The following is a 24,017-nucleotide window of genomic DNA, read 5'->3' as shown; positions in this document are numbered from 1 at the left end:
GTTTGTTTAATATTAAACGAACAAGATAATTAAAACAGTCGATTTATAATATAATAAATAATAAAAAAACAAAGAAAAAGTGTAAAGAGACAATTAATAATAATAATTTAAATATGCAGGACGAACAGTTCGAATTTTTAGAATGGTAGGTTTTTAAATTAGAGTTATAGTATACAAAAAACATCTTTACTAATAATATTAATTATATATATATAATTTAGCTCTATTTGCAGCGAAGAGATTGTTGAATATGGTTCACCTTTTTCATCGCAATTTAAAAAGGGTGAAAAGCCTTGTAGTAAGTATAGATAAAATAATTGTGTTTGGATAATTAAGTCAAATTATATTAATGCATACATTTTTTAATTTTTAGAGCACAGTTTTTGTTCAGGATGTATAAAAAGATTAATGGAGTTTTCAGATGAAAAAAAGAATAAATATTTGTGTCCAATTTGCAGAGAAGAGTTTGATGGATTTATTCAGTGTAAAACATCTAATGATCTATACACACATGCAAGATCATTAAAAAGAGAGCAAAAGATTTTAGAGGTAATTGTTTATAAATTTATTAAAAAAAAGAAAATAAAGAAAAAAAAACTTATATTAATATTTACTGTAATATTTTAGGGTGAAAATATAAAATTAAATGAATCATTAAATCAAGCTAAAAATGAAAATTTAAATGAAATAGAAGACAATAGGAGAAGGATACAGGAGTTAGAGGATTTTAAAAATAAACATTTGAAAGAAATAGATATAGCAAAAAGTAAAATAAAAGATTTAGAAACTGAAATACAAAAAAAAGAACAGGATAGGATTCGAGATTTAGAGAGTAATTTATTAAAGTTTGATGGTCAACAGCAGCAAATACTTTCAATGACACAAAATAATAGAGATCTATCAGAAGCAAATCAACAGTACTTTTCAAAAAATACCGAGCTAAACAATCAAATCAATTCATTATTTGCAAAGCTCCAGGAATCCAAGCAATCAATTCAAAATAGAGATAATCAAATTGAAAAGATTGAATTTGAAAAAAGAGAAATTCTAAAAAAGTTGGAAGGTATTGAACAGTTTACCCAGCACAAATTTAATGAGCATAATTCAATTTTACGTTCAAAAGATAATGAAATTTCTGGTTTGGTAGATAATAATAGAGCATTAAAACAAAAATTAGTAGAGTCCCAAGCAAGATGCGAAGATTATAGAAAGAATTATGAAATTCTTAAAGATGATTCAAGTAATGGCTTTAAGAAAAATAAGGATTTGGAAGGTATAATTTCATCACTTCGTATAGAACTAAGTAGATCACAATCTGTAATTGACATGTTAAATCAACAAAAGAAGGCACACGAAAAATCTTTGGAAGATGCCAAGTTATATCAGACCAGCAGAGGCAATTCATTTGCAATTACCACACCAGCTATTATAAACACAACAGCAAATAAAATTTCAAATGGTCTAGGTTATTTTATTGGTTCGAAACAAAACTTCAATGATATTACCAAGCCATATAAAAGTAAGTTATACGACCAAAAGTTTATATTATATTATTTATATCATATATTAACTATTTTAAAAAATTAGGTTTTAAAATTGAGGAAAAAAGAGGATCAAATAAAAACACTCAGGTTTTTAAAGTTTCAACATCCTCTGGCAATAATTTTGTTATAAAATTAATACCGATGAATTATCCAAAATCTGGTTCTGGTTACACAGCAGCAATATCATCGCTTTATAATTATTACACATCAACTATAACAGAGGAAGATTTATCAGCATTCAGAGAGCCAATGATATTATACACTTTAAATCATAGCAATATATTAAAACTAGAATCAATTACGAGAGATGATGGTGGCAAATACTTTTCAGTACTTTCACCATTCGTTCAAAATGATTTGGAGTACGTTCTACTTTCAAACCAAACCAACAACAATAAAATTTCACCCACAACTCTCACATTTGCAAATATGAAATATATTTTGTATCAATTAATATCAGCTGTTTATTATTTACATAGTAGGGATTTAGTACACAGGGATATTAAACCAACAAGTATTTTGTTATTAAATGATAATCAACTTAAATTATGTAGCTTTGGTTTGGCTGCATCAACTTTTTCAAATTCCAGTTCAATTTCATTTCCAAATTACCCTCCATCTTCATATGGCTATCTTTCTCCAGAGTTCATTTGTAGTGTTCTCATGCTTGAGAAAGAAAAGTTATCTTTTTCATCACCATCATCATCTTCAGATATCGATTGGAAAGCTTTCGACATGTGGTCAATTGGCTGTATCTTTTTAGAGATGCTATTTAAAAACAATTTATTCAAAATCGATACCAGTGCTCTTAACAATACCGAGGCTATTATGGGATCACTTCAAGGTTTATCATTATCAAAAACTACTCTTAGTAGCATATTAAATAATATTTCCAAGTTTAAAGAGTCATCACCAAAACCAAACAGCTCAATTATTAAAGATAAACCATTTTTAACAAATATAATAGGTAAACCAGAAAAAGATTTTCAATCATTATTTAAAGAGTATATTAAAAAGAATAACATCAATGGTTCATCAATTCAAGAAAACTCTTTGGATGAACATACCTCTATGTCTAATGAAGCATACAGCCTTTTATGTTCCCTTTTATCATTTAATCCCCAAACTAGAATTAAATCACAACATGCTGTTTTCCACCCATTCTTTTCAAATGAACCTTATTATATTCCAGAATCAAATTCAGTTTTACCAAATGTGTTGGAGGATATTTCTTCATCTCTTACTGACAGAAATATTAGTGGATTTATTAAAGAAAAATGTTCAAATTTAATTCAAATATAAAAAAAAAAAAAAAATATAAATAATTTTCCTTTTTGGATTTTTTTTTTTTTACTACAACTTTTTTTTCTTAATCCATAGGGTAATAAACAAAATAAAATATTGAATCTATTTAATTCAAATGTATTTTTTTAAATTTTAATTAATACAAACTAAATAATATTATGTTTTTTTTAAATTTATATTTTTATTTTTATTTTTTATGGGAGGAAAATTTACACATTTAAAAAGTGAAATAGCTTATTTGGTTTTTTTTCTAAAGAATTCAAAGTTTTTTAATTGTTGAATGTAAATTGTGTTTATAATTGATTCAATTGAAAATGAATTTACTTGCTCTAAACTAATTGAATCCTTTAATATTTCATTGTCTATTGATTCTTTAAAGTGTTGTATTTTGTTGGACGAACAGGAGAGTTTGAAATTTTCATTTAGAGTTTGGTTATAGTTTTCGATATTGCAAGTATTGAAAATTTTTTTAATTATATCTATAATTTCGTTTTTGGTATTTGATGAGCAATAGATTTCATTAAAATAAAAACCCATTTTATTTTTTTTAACTCTACTAACACATTCTATTTGGTCGATGTTATATACATTGTGGTTAAGTTGGTTTGGTGATGACACAACTTGGTCCGAGATAGGGGTTAGGTTTTGATTATATACGAATAGGGACACTTTGTTACAAGATCTTCTATAGCTCGAAATCGATTCTAAAATTGAGTTAAGAGAGTTAGAGTTCATGCTGCAACTGCCTTCAAAACTTTCAATTATAAAGTTATTAAAGCTGATTTTATTATCTATCGAGAGGTTATTTAGTTTAATTAAAAGTTTAACATCTTGAATTGATTGCTCTAGTGTATGATTTTCATTTTGGGTAAATATAAAAGTTAAGTTGTTGTAGTTTGAAAATTGATTTAAAAATTCCTCTTCTTTAAAGTCATTGAAGTTTAATGGGTACTTTTCTATATTACTTTGGTTTGCAATTTTCTCAGGAACATCACCAATGAATAAATAGACTTGATTAAGAATGCTTTCATTTGATTGTTGTATTGCTAGTTGTTCTTTTTTATATTTTTCATTGCAGATTTGATTCTCCCTAATTATTAATTGATTGCAGTGTAAATATTTAAAGCAGTTTAATAGTGGTGATTTTGTATTGAGAGATTCTAAATCAAAATCAAAATTGTATAACTTAAGGAAACAGTTTGAATTTAACCAAAAACCCATTAGACCAATGATGGATGAGTTTAGATATTTGTTTGATTCTTTAGCTGATAAAGTTGAAACTATAATATGCTTGGTATTTAAATGGTTATTATTAATTAAATATTGATTAATATAGTTATAATCATCCGAATTCTTTATAATTTCTTCAATTATTAATTCTTCAATCGTTGGAATGTAGAATATTGTAGAGTTGTCATTTATTTTAACTTCTTTAAATTGACTGGTGTTTGTTATATTTAAAATTTCATGGTGTTTGGTTTGCATAATTAGGTTGAAAAATTGATTTTTTAAATCAGTGTTTAATTCACCATAAACAATTATTTGATTAAATTCCATTTCTTCATTGTTATCTACCTTCTTTGATTGGATTATATAGGGCAGAGACTCTAGGTCATTTGTTTTTACCATATCTTTAAAATTGTACTTTTCTAATAAATTTATCCAGTTCTTTTGGGGGGGAATACATCTATCAATACGATAGTCTCCAGAGCAATCCCACCAGAAATCGAATGCTCCATATACTGAGTCTAATACTACTGAACGATAAGGAGATTCATATAAGATAAAGTGACCATTTCCCTTTAATATTAAATGTACTTGTTTTATAGAATACTCGGCATCTTTTAAAAAGTGCAAAACGTTTTCTACTACCACAATATCATAATAGTTATGATTTATACCCTGTGATTCTAAAGATTTTTGAATATTGAGATTTCTAAATACCATCTTACAATTTTCATTGTCGAAGTTTTTAAATTCTTTTTTTGCATTTTCTATAAGAATTGGGTTTACATCGCTGTAGGTGTATTCAATTTCTAATAAAATGTTGCTGTTTTCATTTGAGCTTTTGTATTTTTCCAATAGATTCATAATTTCGTTACAAATAACCTTTGAAGTTGTTCCAGTGCCGCCACCAAACTCTATAATTCTTAATACTTGTTTCTTAAATAACAGAGGTTCAATACATTTCTTTACTGATTGGCCAATTAGAGATACCATTTGTAAATATTTGGGGGAGTTTGAGTAAAAATCTTCCATATATTCATCATCAAAAAGATCCTCCGGTATTTCTTTAGTTTGGTCATCATCTTCTTTAGGGAAAAGCTTTTTTGATAATATTTTACTTGATTTTTCAAATAATGATATGAATGGGACGTCTAATATTTTTTCTACATTATCGAAATAGTATGGCTTTGTTCTTTTGATTGTTTCAAACATAAATTCAAAAGTGAGGTTTAAAGTATTATTGTTTAATTGATTTTCATTTAACAACAGGTTCTTTAGTTTTGGAATATCATTATTTTCTATAAGGTTATCTGTAATAGCTTGATTTCTTTTGTTTAATGACTGAAACAGTAAAAAAGATATTGCATTTTCATAACTCTTTAAAGTTTGGTCACTGTATGGAGGCAATTCATATTTGCTAAAAATTTCTTTTAATAAAACTGGTGATTCTAAAACAGATACATTATTTTCATAATAGTTTGTAAAAATTTTCATTATTTCTTTTTCTTTTTTTTTTTTTGTAAAAAAAAATTAAATTAATTATTTATATATTATTATTATCTATCTATAATAAAAATAATTTTTAATTACCTCTTTGAAGCTATTTTTTTTTAAATAATTTGACAACCAAAAAAAAAAAATTTATTCTGTTTATATTTGTTTTATATTACAATATTAAAATTTAGCGTTTATCTTTTTTTTTAATATTTTTTTTTTTAATATATTATTAGAAATATTAAATATACAAGGATTATGGAGTAGATTTAAAATATTAATTATTTTTTTTTAATACTTTTATCTTTGTGTGTCTATGTGTGGGAGGGGTCTATGTTTATTATTTTTTTTCTATTGAAAATATATTAGGAAAATAAAAATGTGTGTAATTGTTATTCTTTATAAAGCTGTTATATTTATATTTCTTTTTTGAGGTAAGTTAATATAAATGAAAAAAAAAAAAAAAAAAAAAAAAAAAAAAAAAAAAAATTTTGAAAAAATTAACAATATTAAAAATAATAATATTCCAAATATATAGATCCAAAAAAATAACAAATGAAGAGGTGAGAAAAGATAGAGTTAATTTACAAATTAACCCCCAATTTTTTATATTTTTTCAAATGAAAAAAAATTTTAACCTCTTTATAAAAAAAAATACAGCTAAATTACAAAATTAACCCCCAACTTTTTTTTTATAATTTTTTTTTATTTGAAAGAAAATTATAAATTTTAACCTCTTTATTAAAAAAGATAAAAATAAAAATTGATTATTCAAATTATTTATTTAAAAATATATACATAAATTTTTTTTATTTTTTTTTTTAATCAGATGGGTGACGCTTCTGGGGCGAGTTATTATATCTATTACTATGTGATGGAGGTGGACCATCAGATGGATGCCACTGTTGTTGGTTTCTTTGATGATAATTTCTATTATTATTGTTATGTTGTTGTTGTTGTTGTTGTTCATTATCAGAAGGGTGCCATTGCTTTGGATGGTTTCTATTGTTGTTATATCTGTTTCTATTGTTGTTATTGTTTTGTTGTTCATTTGGGTTGTCAGAGGGGTGCCATTGTTTTTGGTAGTTCCTTTTATTTTGTTGCTGTTCATTTGGGTCACCAATTGGGGGGTTATCGGAAGGGTGACGATTGTAATTGTTATTATTGTTGTTGTTGCTGTTATTGTTATTTCTAAATCTATTATTTCTTTGACCACCATGGTGATTTTCACGGTGAAAAGATGGGAAATTATCTATTAATGGTGGTAATGAAACTGAATCTTGTTTAATATATCTATCATCTTCTTCGCTATATAGTTCTATTTCTTTTTTTGGTTTTGATTTATCAAATTGGATTAAATATTTAGTTGTTTCCAAAGGTTCTGTTTTATTTATTATATTACTATTACTCGAATTTAATCCACTACTTTCATTATTTTCGCTACTTTCATTATTTTCGCTACTTTCATTATTTTCAATACTTTCATTATTTTCAATACTTTCATTATTTTCATTGTTATTAGTATTATCGCTAGTATATTCTTCGTTTGATTCATTCTCGTTATCGCTGCTATTTGAGTTATAATTCTTATATTGCAAACTATTATTTAATTGGTGATTCTCTTGTGATTCATATCTTTTTAATGGTGGCTGTTGTTGTTGTTGTTGTTCTTCATCCTCATCATAATCGTCATATTTCCTTTTATATATTTCATTTTCCATTTTTTTTTTTTAAAAATAATTGAAAAATAAAATTTATTTTTAAAAAAAATGAAAATAATAAAAAAATAATTTTAAAAAAAAATAAAAAAATAATTTTAAATTTTAATTTTTGTTTTGTTTTTAAAATTTTTTTTTTAATTCGAAATATCACACTCATATTATTTTTTTTATCGTTTGTATAAATATTAAATATTTAAAAAATAAAATGAGCGAAAGAAATACTGTTTATATTGGATCAAGAAAATCACAATTAGCTATGCTCCAAACAGAATGGGTTAGAGATAGATTACAAGAATTAAATCCAAATATCAAGGTTGAAATTAAAACTATGGATACTACAGGTGATAAGGTTTTAGATGTTTCACTTTCAAAAATTGGTGATAAAGGTTTATTCACAAAGGAATTAGAAGATATGATGTTAAATGGTTCAGTCGATTTAGCTGTTCATTCATTAAAAGATATACCAACAAGGTAATAATCAAAAAAAAAAAAAAAAAAAAAAAATTAAAATCAAATATATAACCAATAATTAAATATAATTTTGTTTTAATTATTTATTGAATAGTTGGAAAAAAAATTGGATAATAAAATTAGATAGTAATATTGATTTTTTTTATACTTTATAGATTACCAGATGGTTTAAAATTAGGTGCAATTACAAAAAGATATAGTACATCAGATGCATTTATTGCAAATGTTAAAAAACATGGTAAGGATTGTAAATTATCAGATTTACCAAATGGTGCATTAATTGGATCATCATCATTAAGAAGAGTTGCACAATTAAAGAAATCATATCCACATTTACAATTTAAAGATATTAGAGGCAATTTAAATACCAGATTCAATAAATTAGATGCAGTTGACAGCGAATATGATGGTATGATTTTAGCAGTTGCAGGATTGGAAAGAATGAACTTAACTGATCGTATCTCACAAGTTATTCCAGATGAAATTTCACTTTATGCAGTTGGTCAAGGAGCTTTAGGTATTGAATGTAAAGAAAATGACCCATTCATCGAAAAAATTTTAGAACCATTAAATCACAGCGAATCAATGATGCGTTGCAAAGCTGAGCGTAGTATGCTTAGAGAATTAGAAGGTGGCTGCCATGTACCAATTGGTGTTGTCACTAAAATTAATCAAAACAATATCCTCGAAATTAAAGGTATTGTTTTAAATTTAGATGGTTCAAAATATATAGAATCATATATTGAAGGTCCAGTAGAACAATATGAACAATTAGGTAAAGATATTGCCGCTGATTTAATTAAAAAAGGTTCAAAAGAAATTTTATCAGAATTACCAAAAAAAAATTAATAAAATAAAAAATTATTAATAAATACTATTAAAAATTATAAAAACTATTTATTTTTTAAATATATAAATTATTTATTTATTTATTTTGTTTATTTTAATTTTAATTTATCTTATTTTTTGACAAATGGTAAACGATCATAAGCTAAAATTGATGATAACCATTTTTCAGCTTCTTCAACTGGAATTTGCTTTCTTTTAGAATAGTCTTCGATTTGTTCTTTTGTAATTTTGCCAACAGAGAAATATTTAGCATGTTCGTGTGAGAAATAGATACCACTAACGGCAGCACCTGGGACCATAGCCATATGATCAGTAAGCTCGATATCAGTTTGATTTTTAACATCCATTAATGACCAAATTGCTTTCATTTCAGTATGATCTGGTTGAGCTGGATAACCTGGAGCTGGACGAATACCTTTATATTTTACTTTGAAGAGGTCTTCACTTGAAAGATTTTCATCTTTTTCGTAACCCCAATGAATCTTACGGACATCTTCGTGGAGGGCTTCAGCAAGAGCTTCAGCGAGACGATCAGCTAAGGCTTTTGCCATAATACTAGAGTAATCATCATTTTCGTTCTTGTATTTTTCTACCATTTCATCTAAACCGAAACCGGCACTAACTGCGAATAAACCAATATAATCTTTAACACCGCTTGAAACTGGTGCAATATAGTCACCATATGAAAGGTATGGTTCTTCAGTTTCTTTTTCGCTTTGTTGACGAAGACCATGGAGTGTGGCACCAACTGTAGTTCTAGTATCATCGGTATAAAGAAGAATATCTTCATTTTCACTGTTTGCTGGATAGAAACCAATAACACCACGAGCGTTTAATAATTTCTTTTCGACAATTTCTTTAAGCATAGCTTGAGCATCATCAAAGAGTTTCTTAGCTTCAGCACCTACAGTTTCATCTTTGAAAATACGTGGATAACCACGATTTGGGTATTTACCACGAAGTTGCCATGTAACAAAGAATGGGTTCCAATCGATTTTTGTGCATAACTTTTCTAATGAATATTCTTTGAATACTTGTTTACCAATAAAAGATGGTTTAACTGGTGTAATTGCAGACCAATTGATCTTTGGACGATGTTGACGAGCTTTTTCTAATGAGGTGTATTTTCTATCTTTGAGTGAAGCATAATGTTTTTCACGTAATTCGCTATATTGTTGTTCGATATCTTCTGCAAATATTTCTTTATTTTTTGGATCTAAAAGACTTGATACGACAGTGACACTACGTGAGGCATCTAAAACATGAACAGTTGGTTGTGTATAATGTGGTGAAATTTTAACAGCTGTGTGAATTTGTGAAGTAGTTGCACCACCAATCATAAGTGGAATCTTGAATTTCTGTCTTTCGAGTTCTGATGCTACGAAAATCATTTCATCTAATGATGGAGTGATAAGACCTGATAAACCAACAACATCTGCTTTATTTTGAATGATAGCTTCAATGATTTTTTCGCATGGGGTCATTACACCGCAATCAATAACTTTATAATTGTTACAACCTAATACAACACCTACAATATTCTTACCAATATCGTGTACATCACCTTTAACTGTAGCTAAAACAACAACACCAGCATTTTCTGGTTCTTCAGCTGTTGAGCCAGTTTCTAAACGTTTTCTGCTCTTTTCTTCTTCCATGAATGGGATGAGATGGGCTACAGCTTTTTTCATAACACGAGCACTTTTAATAACTTGTGGAAGAAACATTTTACCGGCACCAAAAAGATCACCAACAACATTCATACCACCCATTAATGGACCTTCAATAACTGATAATGATGATGGAAGAGTAAGACGAGCTTCTTCGGTATCTTCGATAATATAAGTTGTAATACCTTTAACGAGAGCATGAGCGATTCTATCAGTGACTGATTTATTTCTCCACTCTTCGACTTCAACAGCAGCTTTTTCAGTTTTACTATTCTTTTGAGCATATTCTAAAAGTTTTTCGGTGGCATCATTTGTACGATTTAAAATTGCATCTTCGACTAATATTAAGAGATCTTTTGGAATATCATCATAGATTGGAAGTGCACCAGCATTAACAATACCCATATCCATACCGGCTTTAATTGCATGATAAAGAAAAGCAGAATGCATAGCTTCACGAAGTGGTTCGTTACCTCTGAAAGAGAATGAAAGATTTGAAACACCACCACTAACACGGGTCAATGGCATAATTCTTTTAATTTCACGAGTAGCTTCAATAAACTCAATACCATAGTTGTTATGTTCTTCAAGACCAGTTGCAATAGTAAGAATATTTGGATCGAAAATAATATCTTGTGGGTAGAATCCAACTTGTTCTGTTAAGATTTTGTATGATCTATAACAAATACGAACTTTTTCTTCTTTTGAGGTAGCTTGACCATTCTCATCAAAAGCCATAACGACAACTGAGGCACCATATTGTTTTACAATTCTTGCTTGTTCAATGAATAGTTCTTCACCAACTTTAAGTGAAATTGAATTTACAATACATTTACCTTGAACACATTTAAGACCAGCTTCAACAACTGCAAAGTTACTTGAATCTAACATAATTGGTACTTTTGAAATTTCTGGTTCGGAACCAATAAAGAAGAGGAATTTAGTGATAGCTGAAACTGCATCAATCATACCTTCATCCATATTAATATCAATAATTTGGGCACCAGCTTCTACTTGTTGACGGGCAACTGATAAAGCTTCTTCATATTTATTTGCTTTAATAAGATTTGCGAAACGACGTGAACCACTAACATTACAACGTTCACCAACATTGACAAAGTTTAACTCTGGAGTGAAAATTAATGGTTCTAAACCTGAAACAGTGGTAAGTTGTGGGAGTTGTGGAATTTCACGTGGTGGAACACCTTTAATAGCTTCACAGAAAGCACGAATATGATCTGGTGAGGTACCACAGCAACCACCAACAATATTTAAGAGACCAGAAACAGCAAATTCTTTAATTTGTTCAGCCATCATTTCTGGTGTTTCATCGTAACCACCAAAAGTATTTGGTAAACCAGCATTTGGATAACATGAAACATAACATTCTGAAACCTTGCTAATATTTTGAAGGAATGGTCTCATTTCTTGGGCACCTAAAGCACAATTTAAACCAAATACCATAAGATTGGCACTTGCAACACTTGTATAGAAAGCTTCACCAGTTTGACCGGATAAAGTTCTACCACTTTTATCTACAATAGTACCTGAAACGAAAACTGGGAGACGTGGGATATCGTTTTTATTAAAGAACTCTTCAATTGCAAAAAGACCTGCTTTGGCATTGAGTGAATCGAAAACGGTTTCGACTAATAAAATATCAACACCACCTTCAACTAATGCTTCGATTTGTTCTAAATAACCAGCAACTAATTCATCAAAAGTAACATTTCTAGCTTCTGGTCTTTCTACTGATGGTGAAATGGATGCAGTTTTATTTGTTGGACCAATAGCACCACAAACAAATCTTGGTCTACTTGGATCTTTTTTTGTATATTCTTCACATGCACTTTTGGCTAATTTTGATGCTTCAATGTTAATTCTTTTAACCAAATGTTCCATTTTATAATCTGCTTGTGAAAAAATATTGCCATTAAATGTATTGGTTTCAATAAAATCTGCACCTGCTTCTAAATATTTCTATTAGGTTTTAAAAAATAATTAGTTTTTGTAGGGTCAATAATAATAATAAATAATATAATATAACATACACAGTGAATTTCTCTAATAATTTCTGGTTGAGTTAAAACTAAAAGATCATTGTTACCACCTAATTCATGTGGAAAATCCTTGAATTCTTCACCTCTATAGTGGTGATCTTTTAATTTAAACTTTTGAATTTCGGTACCCATGGCACCATCAAGTACCATAATTCTTTCATTTAAAATTTTACGGATAATTTCGAAAGTTTCTATATATAAAAAAAAAAGATTTTACATTTATTAATTATTTATGATTTAATAAAATAATAAGTTTCTTTATAACTATTAAATTTTTTATTTATAATTTGATAATTTTATTTTTTTTTGTATTATTATTTGTTTATGTGATGTTTTTATTTATTATATTTATATAAATATATTTTATTTTGCGGTGATATAAAACTAAATCTAGAAATAAATAATATTTGTTTATTTTTTATCTTGGTTTTTTTTATTTGCTTGGGGTTTTAATTGTTTATCTTTTGTTTTTATATTTAAATTTTAAACCATTTCAATTGTGTTTAAACAACAAAATTGTTATTTTATACTTTAATGTAGTGTGTTTATAAAAAATTACCACAATGTTAAAAAAAAATAAAAAAATATTTTTTAATTACCTGATTCTTTTTGTTTAGCCATTCTTTCTTCTTTTAATGTAAAAATTTATTAATAAAATCAGTCTCTTGTGTAAAATGTGTGTGTATTTGCAAAGTAAATATATTGTGTTGTTGTATAACTCTATATGTAAAAAAGGGTTAGTGTTTTTTATACATAATAAAAAATCTATTTAAAATGGGGTAATTACCAATAAAAAATAACCCAAAATATTTATTCTTCAAAGGATCCTGATCTTATGAGAAATGAAATATAAAGATTAGAGGTTGCAATTGAAATTTTTTTTTAACAAAGGAACAACCAAGATATTTATAGTTTATTTATTTGTAATTAATATGACAAAATAAATATATAAATTTATAAATATATATGTTAGAAATAACAACACAATTTAATTTTAAAAAAAGATAAAAAAAAAAAAAAGGCGATTCGTCTCTATGAAAAAAAAAAATAAAAAAAAATTAAAAAAAATTAAAAAAAATGAAAATAAAAAAATTTATTTTATTTTTGAAAAAAATTTGAAAAAGGACATAAAACTTTATTTATAGGCAGATACATGGATAAAATTTAATAAAAAAATCTGAGTTGGTAATGACTCATTATATGGTTAATATTTATCCTTATAATACTCATTTTACACTAACACAAAATTTTATTAAAGCATAGAGAAAAAAACCATTGTGTTTTTCTTTTTTTTTTTTTTAATTTAAAAAATATATATTATAATCTTTTTAAAATCTTTTTTTTAATAATAATATTTATATTTTTTATATATATTTTTAAATCTATCTAAATTCTTTTAATATTTCTTTTTGTTTTTATTTAATTAATTAAATCATTTACAAATTTTAAATTAATGTAAATCATATAAAGCAAAAATCGAAAGAGGAAAATATAAAAATAAAAAATAATTCTAGTATGGTCTGGGTTATATGGGTATGTGTGCACCACACTTTAAAATTCGGTATGTATATGGGTTTAAATAATGTTTACACTTTTATATAATTAATTAAATCAAAAGATCAATACTTAAAACTATCTACAAAAATTGTAATCTTGTTTATTAAATTTAAATAAATATTATATTTAATAAACAAAATTTTATTTTATATAGTAATTACTATATAGCTTTTATAATTTAGTTTGTTTATAGTAATAACATAAAATATATATATTTTTATAAAAACCATAATTGTTTTAAAATAAAATAAATTTATAATAAAATTATTCAAAATCAAAAAACACAAAAATATTCACCCACATTTAATTAAACAATCAAATATTTTATTTTGATATATAATATCCATGTGCTATTTTAAAATACATTTTAAAAAACATTTTAAAAACAGTTTCTCACAAAAAAAAAAAAAATAAAAAAAAAAAGAAAAAAATAGACAAACACACAAAAACACACCAAAATTAATATCTATTAATTTTTTTTTATTGTTAAATTAAATAAAAAATCTTACTACAATTGGTAGTAAAAAATTATACTTTTATATATAAAGTATTTAATATGATATCATATTCTTTAAGAATATTATACAATCCAAAATAAAACAATATTACTTTTTTTTTTTTTTTTCAATTATAATAATCAACACTATTATTATTTTAATACTTTTAAAGACACACACATGTACACACATACATAAATCACACACACACAACACACACAACATTATAAATGGATTAGGAGATCAGATTTAAAGTATTTATATGTACTTTTATATAATTATTGTGATTATCTTTTACAAATAAAATTAGAACATCACAATAATATCTATATTTTAGTACTGGGAATATATGTTTAAAAAAAAAAAAAAAAACCACATTTTTTGTGTATATGCATATAGTATGTATTTGTGTGTTTCCTCTATTTTTAAATATAGTATTCGAACGAAAATATTAATCCATGAAATAAAACAATATTAAAAATATTAAAAACAAAACTATTTAATACAATAAAGGACACCTGTTTCTCCTCCTACAATTATAGTTAACATTATACTCTCCCACATCCACTTTTTATATAACACCTTAAAATATTAAATTATTATTTTAGTTTAGATTGATTATCCCACCTTTTTTTCAAATTAAATTCACCTTATTAAATTAATTCAATTTTCATAATAATTTAAATATAATAATTTATTTTATTTTTTTATTTTTTTTTGATATTTTTGGGGAACTAAAAAATGATATAAAAAGAAAACAAATATTTTTTTTTATATGATAAGTTTTATCAATCAAATCAAATAATAAAAATTTGTATAATAAATAAATAATAATAATAATAATAGTAATAATAATATAACTTAAATATTTTTTAAAATCAAATCAAAACAATATTTAATTTTATTTTATTATTTTATATTATTTTTTTTTTTTTTGTATAATTACTTTTTTTCACAAATTTGATTTTTTATTTTTTTTAATTATTATTTAAATACTACTTTTATTACAATAATAAAATTAATAATAAATTAATAATATAATAAAATAATTTTTTACTTGTGTTTTTAAAATATTGTGTTATAAAATTAAAATATAATAGTTTTTTTTTTTGTGTTTAAACAAACTTTTTAAAATAATTATTTTTAACATAATTATAATATTTTTGTGTAATAGTAATAAAATAAAATTTAATAGAAATAATAATATCTATTAAATTAATAATAGTTGTATAACAATTCCTAAATAGATATTTATTTAAAAAACTATTTAAAAAAAAATGAAATTATTTAATAATAAAAAGCTTTGGGTTATTTTATTAATTTTAATTGTACTTTTAATTAATGTTAGCACATCATATGCTCAAGAAGATGGATCAATGACAAATAGTGAAGGTTCTCTTGACAATATGGGCGATTCTGAAAATCCGCCACCTTCCGAATCAGAACAACAAATTTCAGAAGAAGAGGAAGAACAACCAAGCTCTGGTGATCCGCAAACCTCATCAACTATTCAAGAAAGTGAGGAGCAACCAGCTGAGTCAACCACCGAAGAACAACCAGCTGAATCAACTACATCTGAAGAACCAGCTGAATCAACCACCGAAGAACAACCCGCTGAATCAACAACATCTGAAGAACAACCAGCTGAATCAACAACATCTGAAGAACAACCAGCTGAGTCAACTGAATCTGAAGAACAACCAGCTGAATCAACCACCGAAGAACAACCAGCTGAATCAACTACATCTGAAGAGCAACCAGCTGAATCAACTGAATCAGAGGAACAACCATCTGAATCAACCACCGAAGAACAATCAGCTGAATCAACTACATCTGATGAGCAACCATCTGAATCAACCACCGAAGAACAATCAACTGAATCAACAACTACATCTGAAGAACCAGCTGAATCAACTGAATCAGAAGAGCAACCTTCAGAATCAACAAATGAAGAGCCAGTAAGTGAAGAGTCAACAGGCGAGGAATCAACAACATCTGAAGAACAAACAAGTGAAGAACAATCCACTGAATCGGCTACATCTGAAGAGCAAACAGACGAACCAACTACCTCGGAAGAACCAGCATCTGAAGCCACCTCGGAAGAATCAGCAGAATCAACCACATCTGAAGCACCAGAAGAATCTACAGAATCAGAAGAAACAGTTGAAGCATCTGAAGAACCAGCAGACGAATCAGCAAATGAAGCATCAGAAGCATCAGAAAAAGCAGAAAGCAATGAAGAGACATCTGAAGGTGAAACTGAAGAATCTGAAGAAAATGGAGAGGAATCAGAAACCGGTGAAGGTAGCGAAGAATCTGAAGAAAATGAAGAGGAATCAGAAACTGAAGAGGATGACACACCAATTAGAACAAGAAAATCACCTGCATTTTCATCTTCAGCAGAACCAGGTACCCAACCACTCCCAAGAATTGAAGATGATTCAAGTAGTTTACCAAATAAACAAAATAAGCTACACTCAAGTACTGATGAAGAAAGCAGCTCAAACAGCGGATCAAACTCATTATCCAAAGGTATCTCAACACTCTTAGCTTTTTCAGGTTCATTAATAATATATATTTTAGTTTTGTAAATTTTAATTGTTAATATATTTATAAATTATATATTTATTTAAATAATTTAAAAAAAATAAAAGAGAAATAAAATTAAAATAATTAATTTATTTTATATAACAAATATAATTTTTATTTTTTATTATTATTTTTTAGTTACACCAACACCATAATGGTTAGGATTGATTTTAATTAATCCATTATCAACTAAATCGAATGCATCGTTTTTAAATAGCTGGGTTTCGTCATCTATTAATAAACCACCATCAAGGTCACCACCAAAATCTGAAAGTGAGCAAAGTAAATGAGCAGCAGCTGACACATCTAGACTTGAGGCTACCATTGAGCCTATCCAAGTTTTTAATCCCATTTCTTTAGCTTTTAATAGTGTTGAAATTGCATATCTGATACCTCCTGTTTTTTCTAATTTAATATTGACACCATGTACTAATTGAACTAATGAGTCTAAATCTTTTTCGGTGCAAATAGATTCATCTGCAAAAATTAAAAAACCTTTATCTTGATATTCCTTTTTAATTGAAACCCATTCATTTAACTCTGATTCTAACGGGGCAGCACCTGATGTAGATTTTAATGTTTCAATTGGAAATGGTTGCTCTACCATGGAGATGATATCAGCCATTGGCTCAAGCTTTTCTAAATATAATCTGGCAACTTGAGGTGTCCATGAGCTATTGGCATCGACAGAGATCTTTGCAATTGGTTTATTGTGTTTCTTTAAATAATCTTTAACATGGTTAATGATATTCATCCCTTTTTCTACATCCTGATCCAATTTAATTTTTAAGAAACTGGTGTATTTTGAACCAAAATCGGTTGAATCTAATATTTCTTCCATAGTTGGGCACATTGATACGGTATAGTAGAATGGCTTAGGTTCTGAGGCCACTAAATTAGCCATTTTGTAAATTGGGAGTTTTAAAGTTTTTCCCCAACCATCTAATAATGCCATTTCAATTGCACATCTTGAAGCATATGAATAGTCTTTTGTATTTTCGCTGCATTCATCTAAACATTCGAATAAAAATTGATAGGCCTGGTCAACAACTGAATATGTGGTGTTTTTATCTCTAAGTTTTTCAAAGTATTCCTTTGGTAATTTTTTGAATGAGTCATAAAAGAAATCCTGATCTTGTTTTAAACTCTTTTGCTTTTCGTCCACTTCTTTAATCCATTGATTATAATAATTTTCAATATTATTGAAGTCTGCTAAATAACATAATGGTTTTTTTGGTGGTAAACCACATTCCCCATAACCGTCAACACCATCAACTGAAATATTTATTAAAACATTATTTCTTTTGGTTGTAACTGAATGTGCAGTTCTTTATAATTATAAAATTTAAAAATATAAAATTAGTATTTATTTTTAAAGTAATAATATTATCATCTAAAATATAATAATTACCCAAATGGATTTCTTAGATTTAATTTATATGGATTAATCGATAATTGAACTTTAATTTGGTTTTTAAATAAAAAATTTAACATTTTATTGATATGAAATTTAATTTTATAATTTTAAAAAAAATCTGAAAAAAAAAAAAAATTTTAAAGTTTGAGGTAAAAAAAAATAAAAAATTATAAAAAAAAATAAATTTAAATAAATAATATTTTTTATTAGGTTTTAATTGGTTTTACAAATAATTATCTGAGTTTATTTATTGAATAGTTTTAAATTTTAAAATTATTTTACTTTTTTTTTATTTACATAATCAAACAGGAATCGCCTAATGGTGGTGGTGGTTGATCTTGATCCGATTGTTCTGATGTTGATGGTTTATCAGCTTCCTTTTCTTTTATTTGTTGTGGTGGCTGGGTTAAATCTTTTTTTTGATCTTTTTTTTCATAAACCTCACCACTTTTTTTGAAAACATTGGTGACACTATTACTATTATCTATTATTTTCTTAATTGGTTCTAATTTTTTTAAAATAGAGGATCCATATGAATAATCATCCGAGTTTGATTTTTTTAAAGGGCTTGATTGAGGGGTGGTATTGCTATTATTATTGTTACTGCTGTTATTATTGTTATTTTTATCTATATTTTTTGTTGGTGATTTTAAATTTTTATCTTGTAATTGTGGTTGATCTTTTTCTTCTTTTTCTCTTTGATGTTTCTCTTGTTCCAATTTTAATTTTAATCTGTGCTTTTCTAATTTCTCTTTTTCTTTTTGTTTTTGTTGTAGCATTTGTTGCTGTTGAAGTTGCTCTTGTTTTTTTTGTTGCTCTTTTTTAATTGCTAAATGGGTTTGACCTTCTAAATTTAAGAGATGAAATGAATCGCTCCTTCTTTTGTTAGACGAGTTTTTTTCTGTATTGCTATTACCTTGATCTGCTAGATTACTACTACTATTACTTGATTTCAATGCACTATGGGTGCTTGTACCTGTACTTGAATAACCACTAATATTAACAGCTCCACCGCCACTACCACCAGCACCATTACTACTTGTTAAAGTAGGAGAGGAAGTAGAAATTCTAAAACTTTCAATAATTAAGGGATTTTCATAAGCAATTTGTTTTAAATCTTGAAATGATGACTTCTCCTTTACTGATATTAAAAAATCTTCTTTTTTTTTTAAATATTCACCCTTTATTTCGTCTGGATAATCTTTTAGATATGGTTCAAAATAAATAAAATGAACATGATCTATTAAATTTCTTAATTCATTTCTGGTAATAAAATCCTTGTACTCAATTGCAAACAATTTGAAAATAACTAAATAAAAATTAATTGGTTAATATACATTAATTATAATAATAAACAATAAATAATAAATGGATATCTTACATTTTAATTTTTGGTCAATGTTTCCGTGCGATAAAACTGACAGTGCTTCGACCAATTCTTTAAAATCTAATAAATTATCCTCATCTTTATCGATTCTTTTAAACATTTTGAAGAGTAAACTGTTTTCGCAATTATTCCAATCTGGTAAAAATCTTAATATTAATTGTTGGAATTGTAAAAAGCCTATACCAGTTCCATCAACAGAAAGGAAATCAAATTCTTCTTTAAGTTCTTTTAGTTTTTGAATATCAAACTTGGTGATCTTCAAAAGATGTCTTAAATCCTTCTGTTCTTCTTTTTCTTTAACCTGTTTCTTTGTTATTTCCCAATGCTTTAGCTTTAGATCTTGAATTCTTTTCTTTGACAATACAACACCGATTCTTTTGTAAGAATTTTGAATAGTTTTGAATAGCTCAGGATTAAAAGGTTTGTTGGATAGGATTTCTGTTACCTGTATATGGTTTTTGGCATTCATCAATTGGTTCATATTCATTTCGATTAAACCCAATGCAATCTCTAATAAAACTCTACTGCCTCTAACGAAAAAGTTATCCCAAATTATTAATGTTGCTTGAGATGGTAGTGATACAGTAAACAAACATAAAAACCATTCCATTGATAATACCGGTATAACTGCCCCAATAGAATTTAAATGGCTATTTAATTCGGGAAATATCTCTTCCAGTAAATCTAATAATACACTTTGATCGACTTGACTTCCCAACATTGTTTTATTATAGTATTCAACCAATAATTGATCTGTAATATATGATAAACACCAAAAAACCTGTTCCTCTAATAATATTTAAAAAATATTAATAATTTTTACATTAATGAATTACTATACGACATAAATTATTTAATTACCATTTTCAATAATCATTAACAAAAAAAATGTTATATAATTTAAAGATTGACAATAACCAACATTTGGATTCGTTTCACTAAATACAAATAATATTCTTTTTAACTTTTCTTTAAAATCTGGATCTAAAGATTTAGGATGTGTTGGGAATGTTCTTTCTAAATCCTATAAAAAAAAATTATTAATATTAATTTTAATTTAAAATTTTAAGACTATTTACATACCGATAAAATTTCATGTTTATATCTTATAAATGTTATACTATTTGATTTATTGTATAATGAGTCATCATCTTTTAATGAATCGGTTGAGGATGAAATTACTGATAAGTTTGTTGGTGAGTTTAATGTTGATAAATCGTTATATGAGCTTGCTCTTGATATTTCAAGTGCAGTTGTTAGGGGTGCTGATGAATGTGGGCTACTATTATCTTCTCCATTGTAATTTTCTTCTTGATTTTTTAATAATGACCAATAATATCCCTTTTTAAAATCTAAATTGAAGCTATCTAAAAATATCGTCCATATTTCCTTTCTAAATTTTGGGTGAATTCCATGCGATAGAATTTCTTTAAATGATTCTTCGCCTGAGTGTCTTTTGATATATCTAAAAATTTCATCTTCTGAAATGCATGTGCTTTGAATATAATGTGTCCATTCTTCAAATCTATCTTCTTCTAATTTCTTTTGCAACTTTAACTCTTCGATTAATTCTGAATCTTCTGAATACTTGTATTCAAATCCGTATAAATCAACATAAATATCGCTATCTATTTGATCTATATCTTCTTCAAATGTATTCATTTTTTATAAAAAAAAAAAAAAAATAATTAAATTTTTTTTTTCTTTCTCTATTTATAGTTAAAATAACATAATTTAAATATATATGAATAATAAAAAAAAAAGAACTGTGTCTTTTGGAGACAATGACAAACTATAAAAAAAATAAAAAAAAGTAAAAAAATTTTTAAATAAAAATAAAAATAAAAATTTTTAAATATAAAAATAAAAATAAAAAAAAATTTTAAAAATAAAAAAGATAAAAATGCAAACCTAATTATTATAAATAATAAAATATAAATTTAGTTAATAACGAAGTGCAAATAATTTTCCCCATTTCAAAAATTATTCATATTTCTTAAAAATAATATAAAAAGAAATTTTTTTTTGGTAGTTTATTTGATTGCATATTAATCGATGAAAAAATTTATTATAAAAAAAAATTAACAATATCATTTAGTATCACAGTTATTTGAAAATTAAATAAAATTGAATTGTTATTGTTTTTTTTTTTTTATTAGAAAATAAAAATAAAAGATAAGATTGGAGTGGCCGCACATAGGGATGAATAAAGTATGTTGTTATCACCCACACCACTGAATATAAAAAGAAAGAATTATTAACTGTGAGATCTATTTTTTATGAAGAGCCGATTCAAATAAAAAAACAATTCAAAAGGCTGGTAAAGTCAAAACATATTTTTGGATTGGTATGTGTTTTTTTTTCATATCAATCCAAAAAAAAAAAAGATTTTTTTTTTATTTTTTTTTTTATTTTTTTTTTTTATTTTTTTTTTAAAATTTTAATAAAATTAAAATTTTTTATATTAGATTCGTTACAATATGGTTATTTTATAAGATTTAGGTAATATATTATAATAATGATCATCTTTTTTTTATATACAAAATTTATACAACAATACAAATATATACAAAAAACAAAACCTACCACACTTTTGAATATATACAAATTTTAATAATAATAAAAATACACCCACACACACAAAAAACAAGATAACCAGAAGTAAAATACACACAATATATGTTATCACACACTCACACACCCACATTCTAATTATAGTATCATTTTGTTTTTTTTTTCTGTTATCATATCAAATTATATAATTTTATTTTTTTAAAGACCTTATATTCACTTTTTTTTATTTTTTTATTTTTATTTTTTTTAATATTTATTATTTTATTTATTTATATTATTTATTTATTTGTTTATTTGTTTATTTATAACTTCCTTCTTTCTATTCACATAAAATTAAAATTAAAATTAATTAATTGTTGTTATATTTTTATTTTTATCATAAATATATATAATAATAATAAATTTGTATATTAATAGTTTATTACCTATATATATATATATATTTTATTTTAATTTTGTATTAATTAATTAATTTAATATTTAAATTCAGTTTAAATTTTATAAAATAACATCAATAATCATTATTATTTTTTTAACTCGTGTATACATTAGTATATATATATAATAGACAAATGGATACAAATGTTTTAAAAATATCAAATGATGGAGATGTAATTAAAAACTCATCAAGTAATGAAGAAGATATGTTGGTTAAGAATAAACGATTTAAACTTTTAATGCTTGGTGATTCTTCTACTGGTAAAACATCATTACTTTATCTTTATTCTGATGGTTTTAACTCCCACCAAGAGTATATGCCAAGTACTTTTGAAAATAGAGATAAAGTTGTTCCAATTGAAGATTCAAAATCAATTGCAGTTACATTACTTGATAGTAGCGGCCAGGACACCTATCAGGGTATTAGAAAAACTGCATATGCTCAAACAAACACTTTTATTTTATGTTTCTCAATTACTGATAGAGATTCATATCAAAATATTTTAAATACAGTAAGTACATTCATATCTTTATTTCTTCTACTATTTTACTCTTTCAGTATATTAACTTTTTTCAAATTATTTATTTCCAGTGGCACCCAGAAATTATAAAGGAATCAAATGCACCAATATTATTGGTTGGTACAAAAATAGATCAAAGAGAAGATAATAGTAATAATAACAACAATAATGAAAATAATAATTGCGTAGATAATAATAATGATAATAATAATAATAATAATAATGATAGTAATAATTATAATAATAACAATAATGAACAAGTTAAATTAGATAGATCAAAATTTGTCACACACGATGAAGGTTTAAATATGGCAAAAAGAATAAATGCGGTTGGGTATTTGGAATGTTCAACCCTAAATGAAAAAAGTATTGAAAAAGTTTTTAATACTGGCGCTTATTATGCATATAAATATTATTTAAAAACAAAACCAACAGATGAAAATGAATCAAATCAAAATAGCAAAGATTTTTCAAAAAGAATCAAAAAATTTAAAAAAGAAAAAAGTTGTAAAGTAAATTAAACCAAAAAGAAAAAGAAAGAAAAAAAGAAAAAGAAAAAGAAAAAGAAAAAAAAAAAAGAATATATATATGTAATTTTATTTTTAAAATAATATAATAAATATTTTATATATAATAACATCTATTTAGTTTAAAATATAATATCCTCCACTAAACTATACTTTTTATATTTATATT

The 24,017-nt window shown here is 25.5% G+C and overlaps 8 protein-coding genes across 8 annotated transcripts; 4 read left to right on the top strand and 4 right to left on the bottom strand.

Annotated features, from left to right (window-relative positions):
- Positions 1–113: 113 nt before the first annotated feature.
- Positions 114–2,997, top strand: DICPUDRAFT_98641 (uncharacterized protein; the record flags this gene model as incomplete). Its single annotated transcript, XM_003290252.1, has 5 exons — positions 114–145; positions 222–298; positions 374–549; positions 628–1,519; positions 1,588–2,997. 5 exons carry the CDS (start codon positions 114–116, stop codon positions 2,844–2,846), a joined length of 2,436 nt encoding a protein of 811 aa, XP_003290300.1. The 3' UTR covers positions 2,847–2,997.
- Positions 2,977–5,570, bottom strand: DICPUDRAFT_98640 (uncharacterized protein; the record flags this gene model as incomplete). The annotated part of the gene is made up of 1 exon (XM_003290243.1): positions 2,977–5,570. One exon carries the CDS (start codon positions 5,568–5,570, stop codon positions 3,084–3,086), a length of 2,487 nt encoding a protein of 828 aa, XP_003290291.1. The 3' UTR covers positions 2,977–3,083.
- An 821-nt stretch (positions 5,571–6,391) lies between these two features.
- Positions 6,392–7,291, bottom strand: DICPUDRAFT_154792 (uncharacterized protein; the record flags this gene model as incomplete). Its single annotated transcript, XM_003290242.1, has 1 exon — positions 6,392–7,291. One exon carries the CDS (start codon positions 7,289–7,291, stop codon positions 6,392–6,394), a length of 900 nt encoding a protein of 299 aa, XP_003290290.1.
- A 205-nt stretch (positions 7,292–7,496) lies between these two features.
- DICPUDRAFT_154791 (porphobilinogen deaminase) lies at positions 7,497–8,611 on the top strand (the record flags this gene model as incomplete). The annotated part of the gene is made up of 2 exons (XM_003290251.1): positions 7,497–7,762; positions 7,918–8,611. 2 exons carry the CDS (start codon positions 7,497–7,499, stop codon positions 8,609–8,611), a joined length of 960 nt encoding a protein of 319 aa, XP_003290299.1.
- Positions 8,612–8,657: 46 nt separating this feature from the next.
- Positions 8,658–12,962, bottom strand: DICPUDRAFT_98639 (cobalamin-dependent methionine synthase; the record flags this gene model as incomplete). Its single annotated transcript, XM_003290241.1, has 3 exons — positions 8,658–12,261; positions 12,333–12,532; positions 12,941–12,962. The coding sequence occupies 3 exons, from the start codon at positions 12,960–12,962 to the stop codon at positions 8,722–8,724; spliced, it is 3,762 nt and encodes a 1,253-aa protein (XP_003290289.1). The 3' UTR covers positions 8,658–8,721.
- A 2,710-nt stretch (positions 12,963–15,672) lies between these two features.
- DICPUDRAFT_81027 (uncharacterized protein) lies at positions 15,673–16,986 on the top strand (the record flags this gene model as incomplete). The annotated part of the gene is made up of 1 exon (XM_003290250.1): positions 15,673–16,986. One exon carries the CDS (start codon positions 15,673–15,675, stop codon positions 16,984–16,986), a length of 1,314 nt encoding a protein of 437 aa, XP_003290298.1.
- A 125-nt stretch (positions 16,987–17,111) lies between these two features.
- Positions 17,112–21,450, bottom strand: DICPUDRAFT_154788 (uncharacterized protein; the record flags this gene model as incomplete). Its single annotated transcript, XM_003290240.1, has 5 exons — positions 17,112–18,312; positions 18,699–19,710; positions 19,783–20,577; positions 20,650–20,812; positions 20,872–21,450. 5 exons carry the CDS (start codon positions 21,448–21,450, stop codon positions 17,112–17,114), a joined length of 3,750 nt encoding a protein of 1,249 aa, XP_003290288.1.
- A 1,484-nt stretch (positions 21,451–22,934) lies between these two features.
- On the top strand, positions 22,935–23,842 carry racS (racS, RHO family GTPase; the record flags this gene model as incomplete). The annotated part of the gene is made up of 2 exons (XM_003290249.1): positions 22,935–23,312; positions 23,393–23,842. The coding sequence occupies 2 exons, from the start codon at positions 22,935–22,937 to the stop codon at positions 23,840–23,842; spliced, it is 828 nt and encodes a 275-aa protein (XP_003290297.1).
- Positions 23,843–24,017: the final 175 nt, after the last annotated feature.

The sequence above is a fragment of the Dictyostelium purpureum genome (assembly GCF_000190715.1).
Source record: "Dictyostelium purpureum unplaced genomic scaffold DICPUscaffold_215, whole genome shotgun sequence".
Taxonomy (NCBI): Eukaryota; Evosea; class Eumycetozoa; order Dictyosteliales; family Dictyosteliaceae; genus Dictyostelium; species Dictyostelium purpureum.
This window is presented reverse-complemented; position numbering and strand designations above follow the sequence as displayed.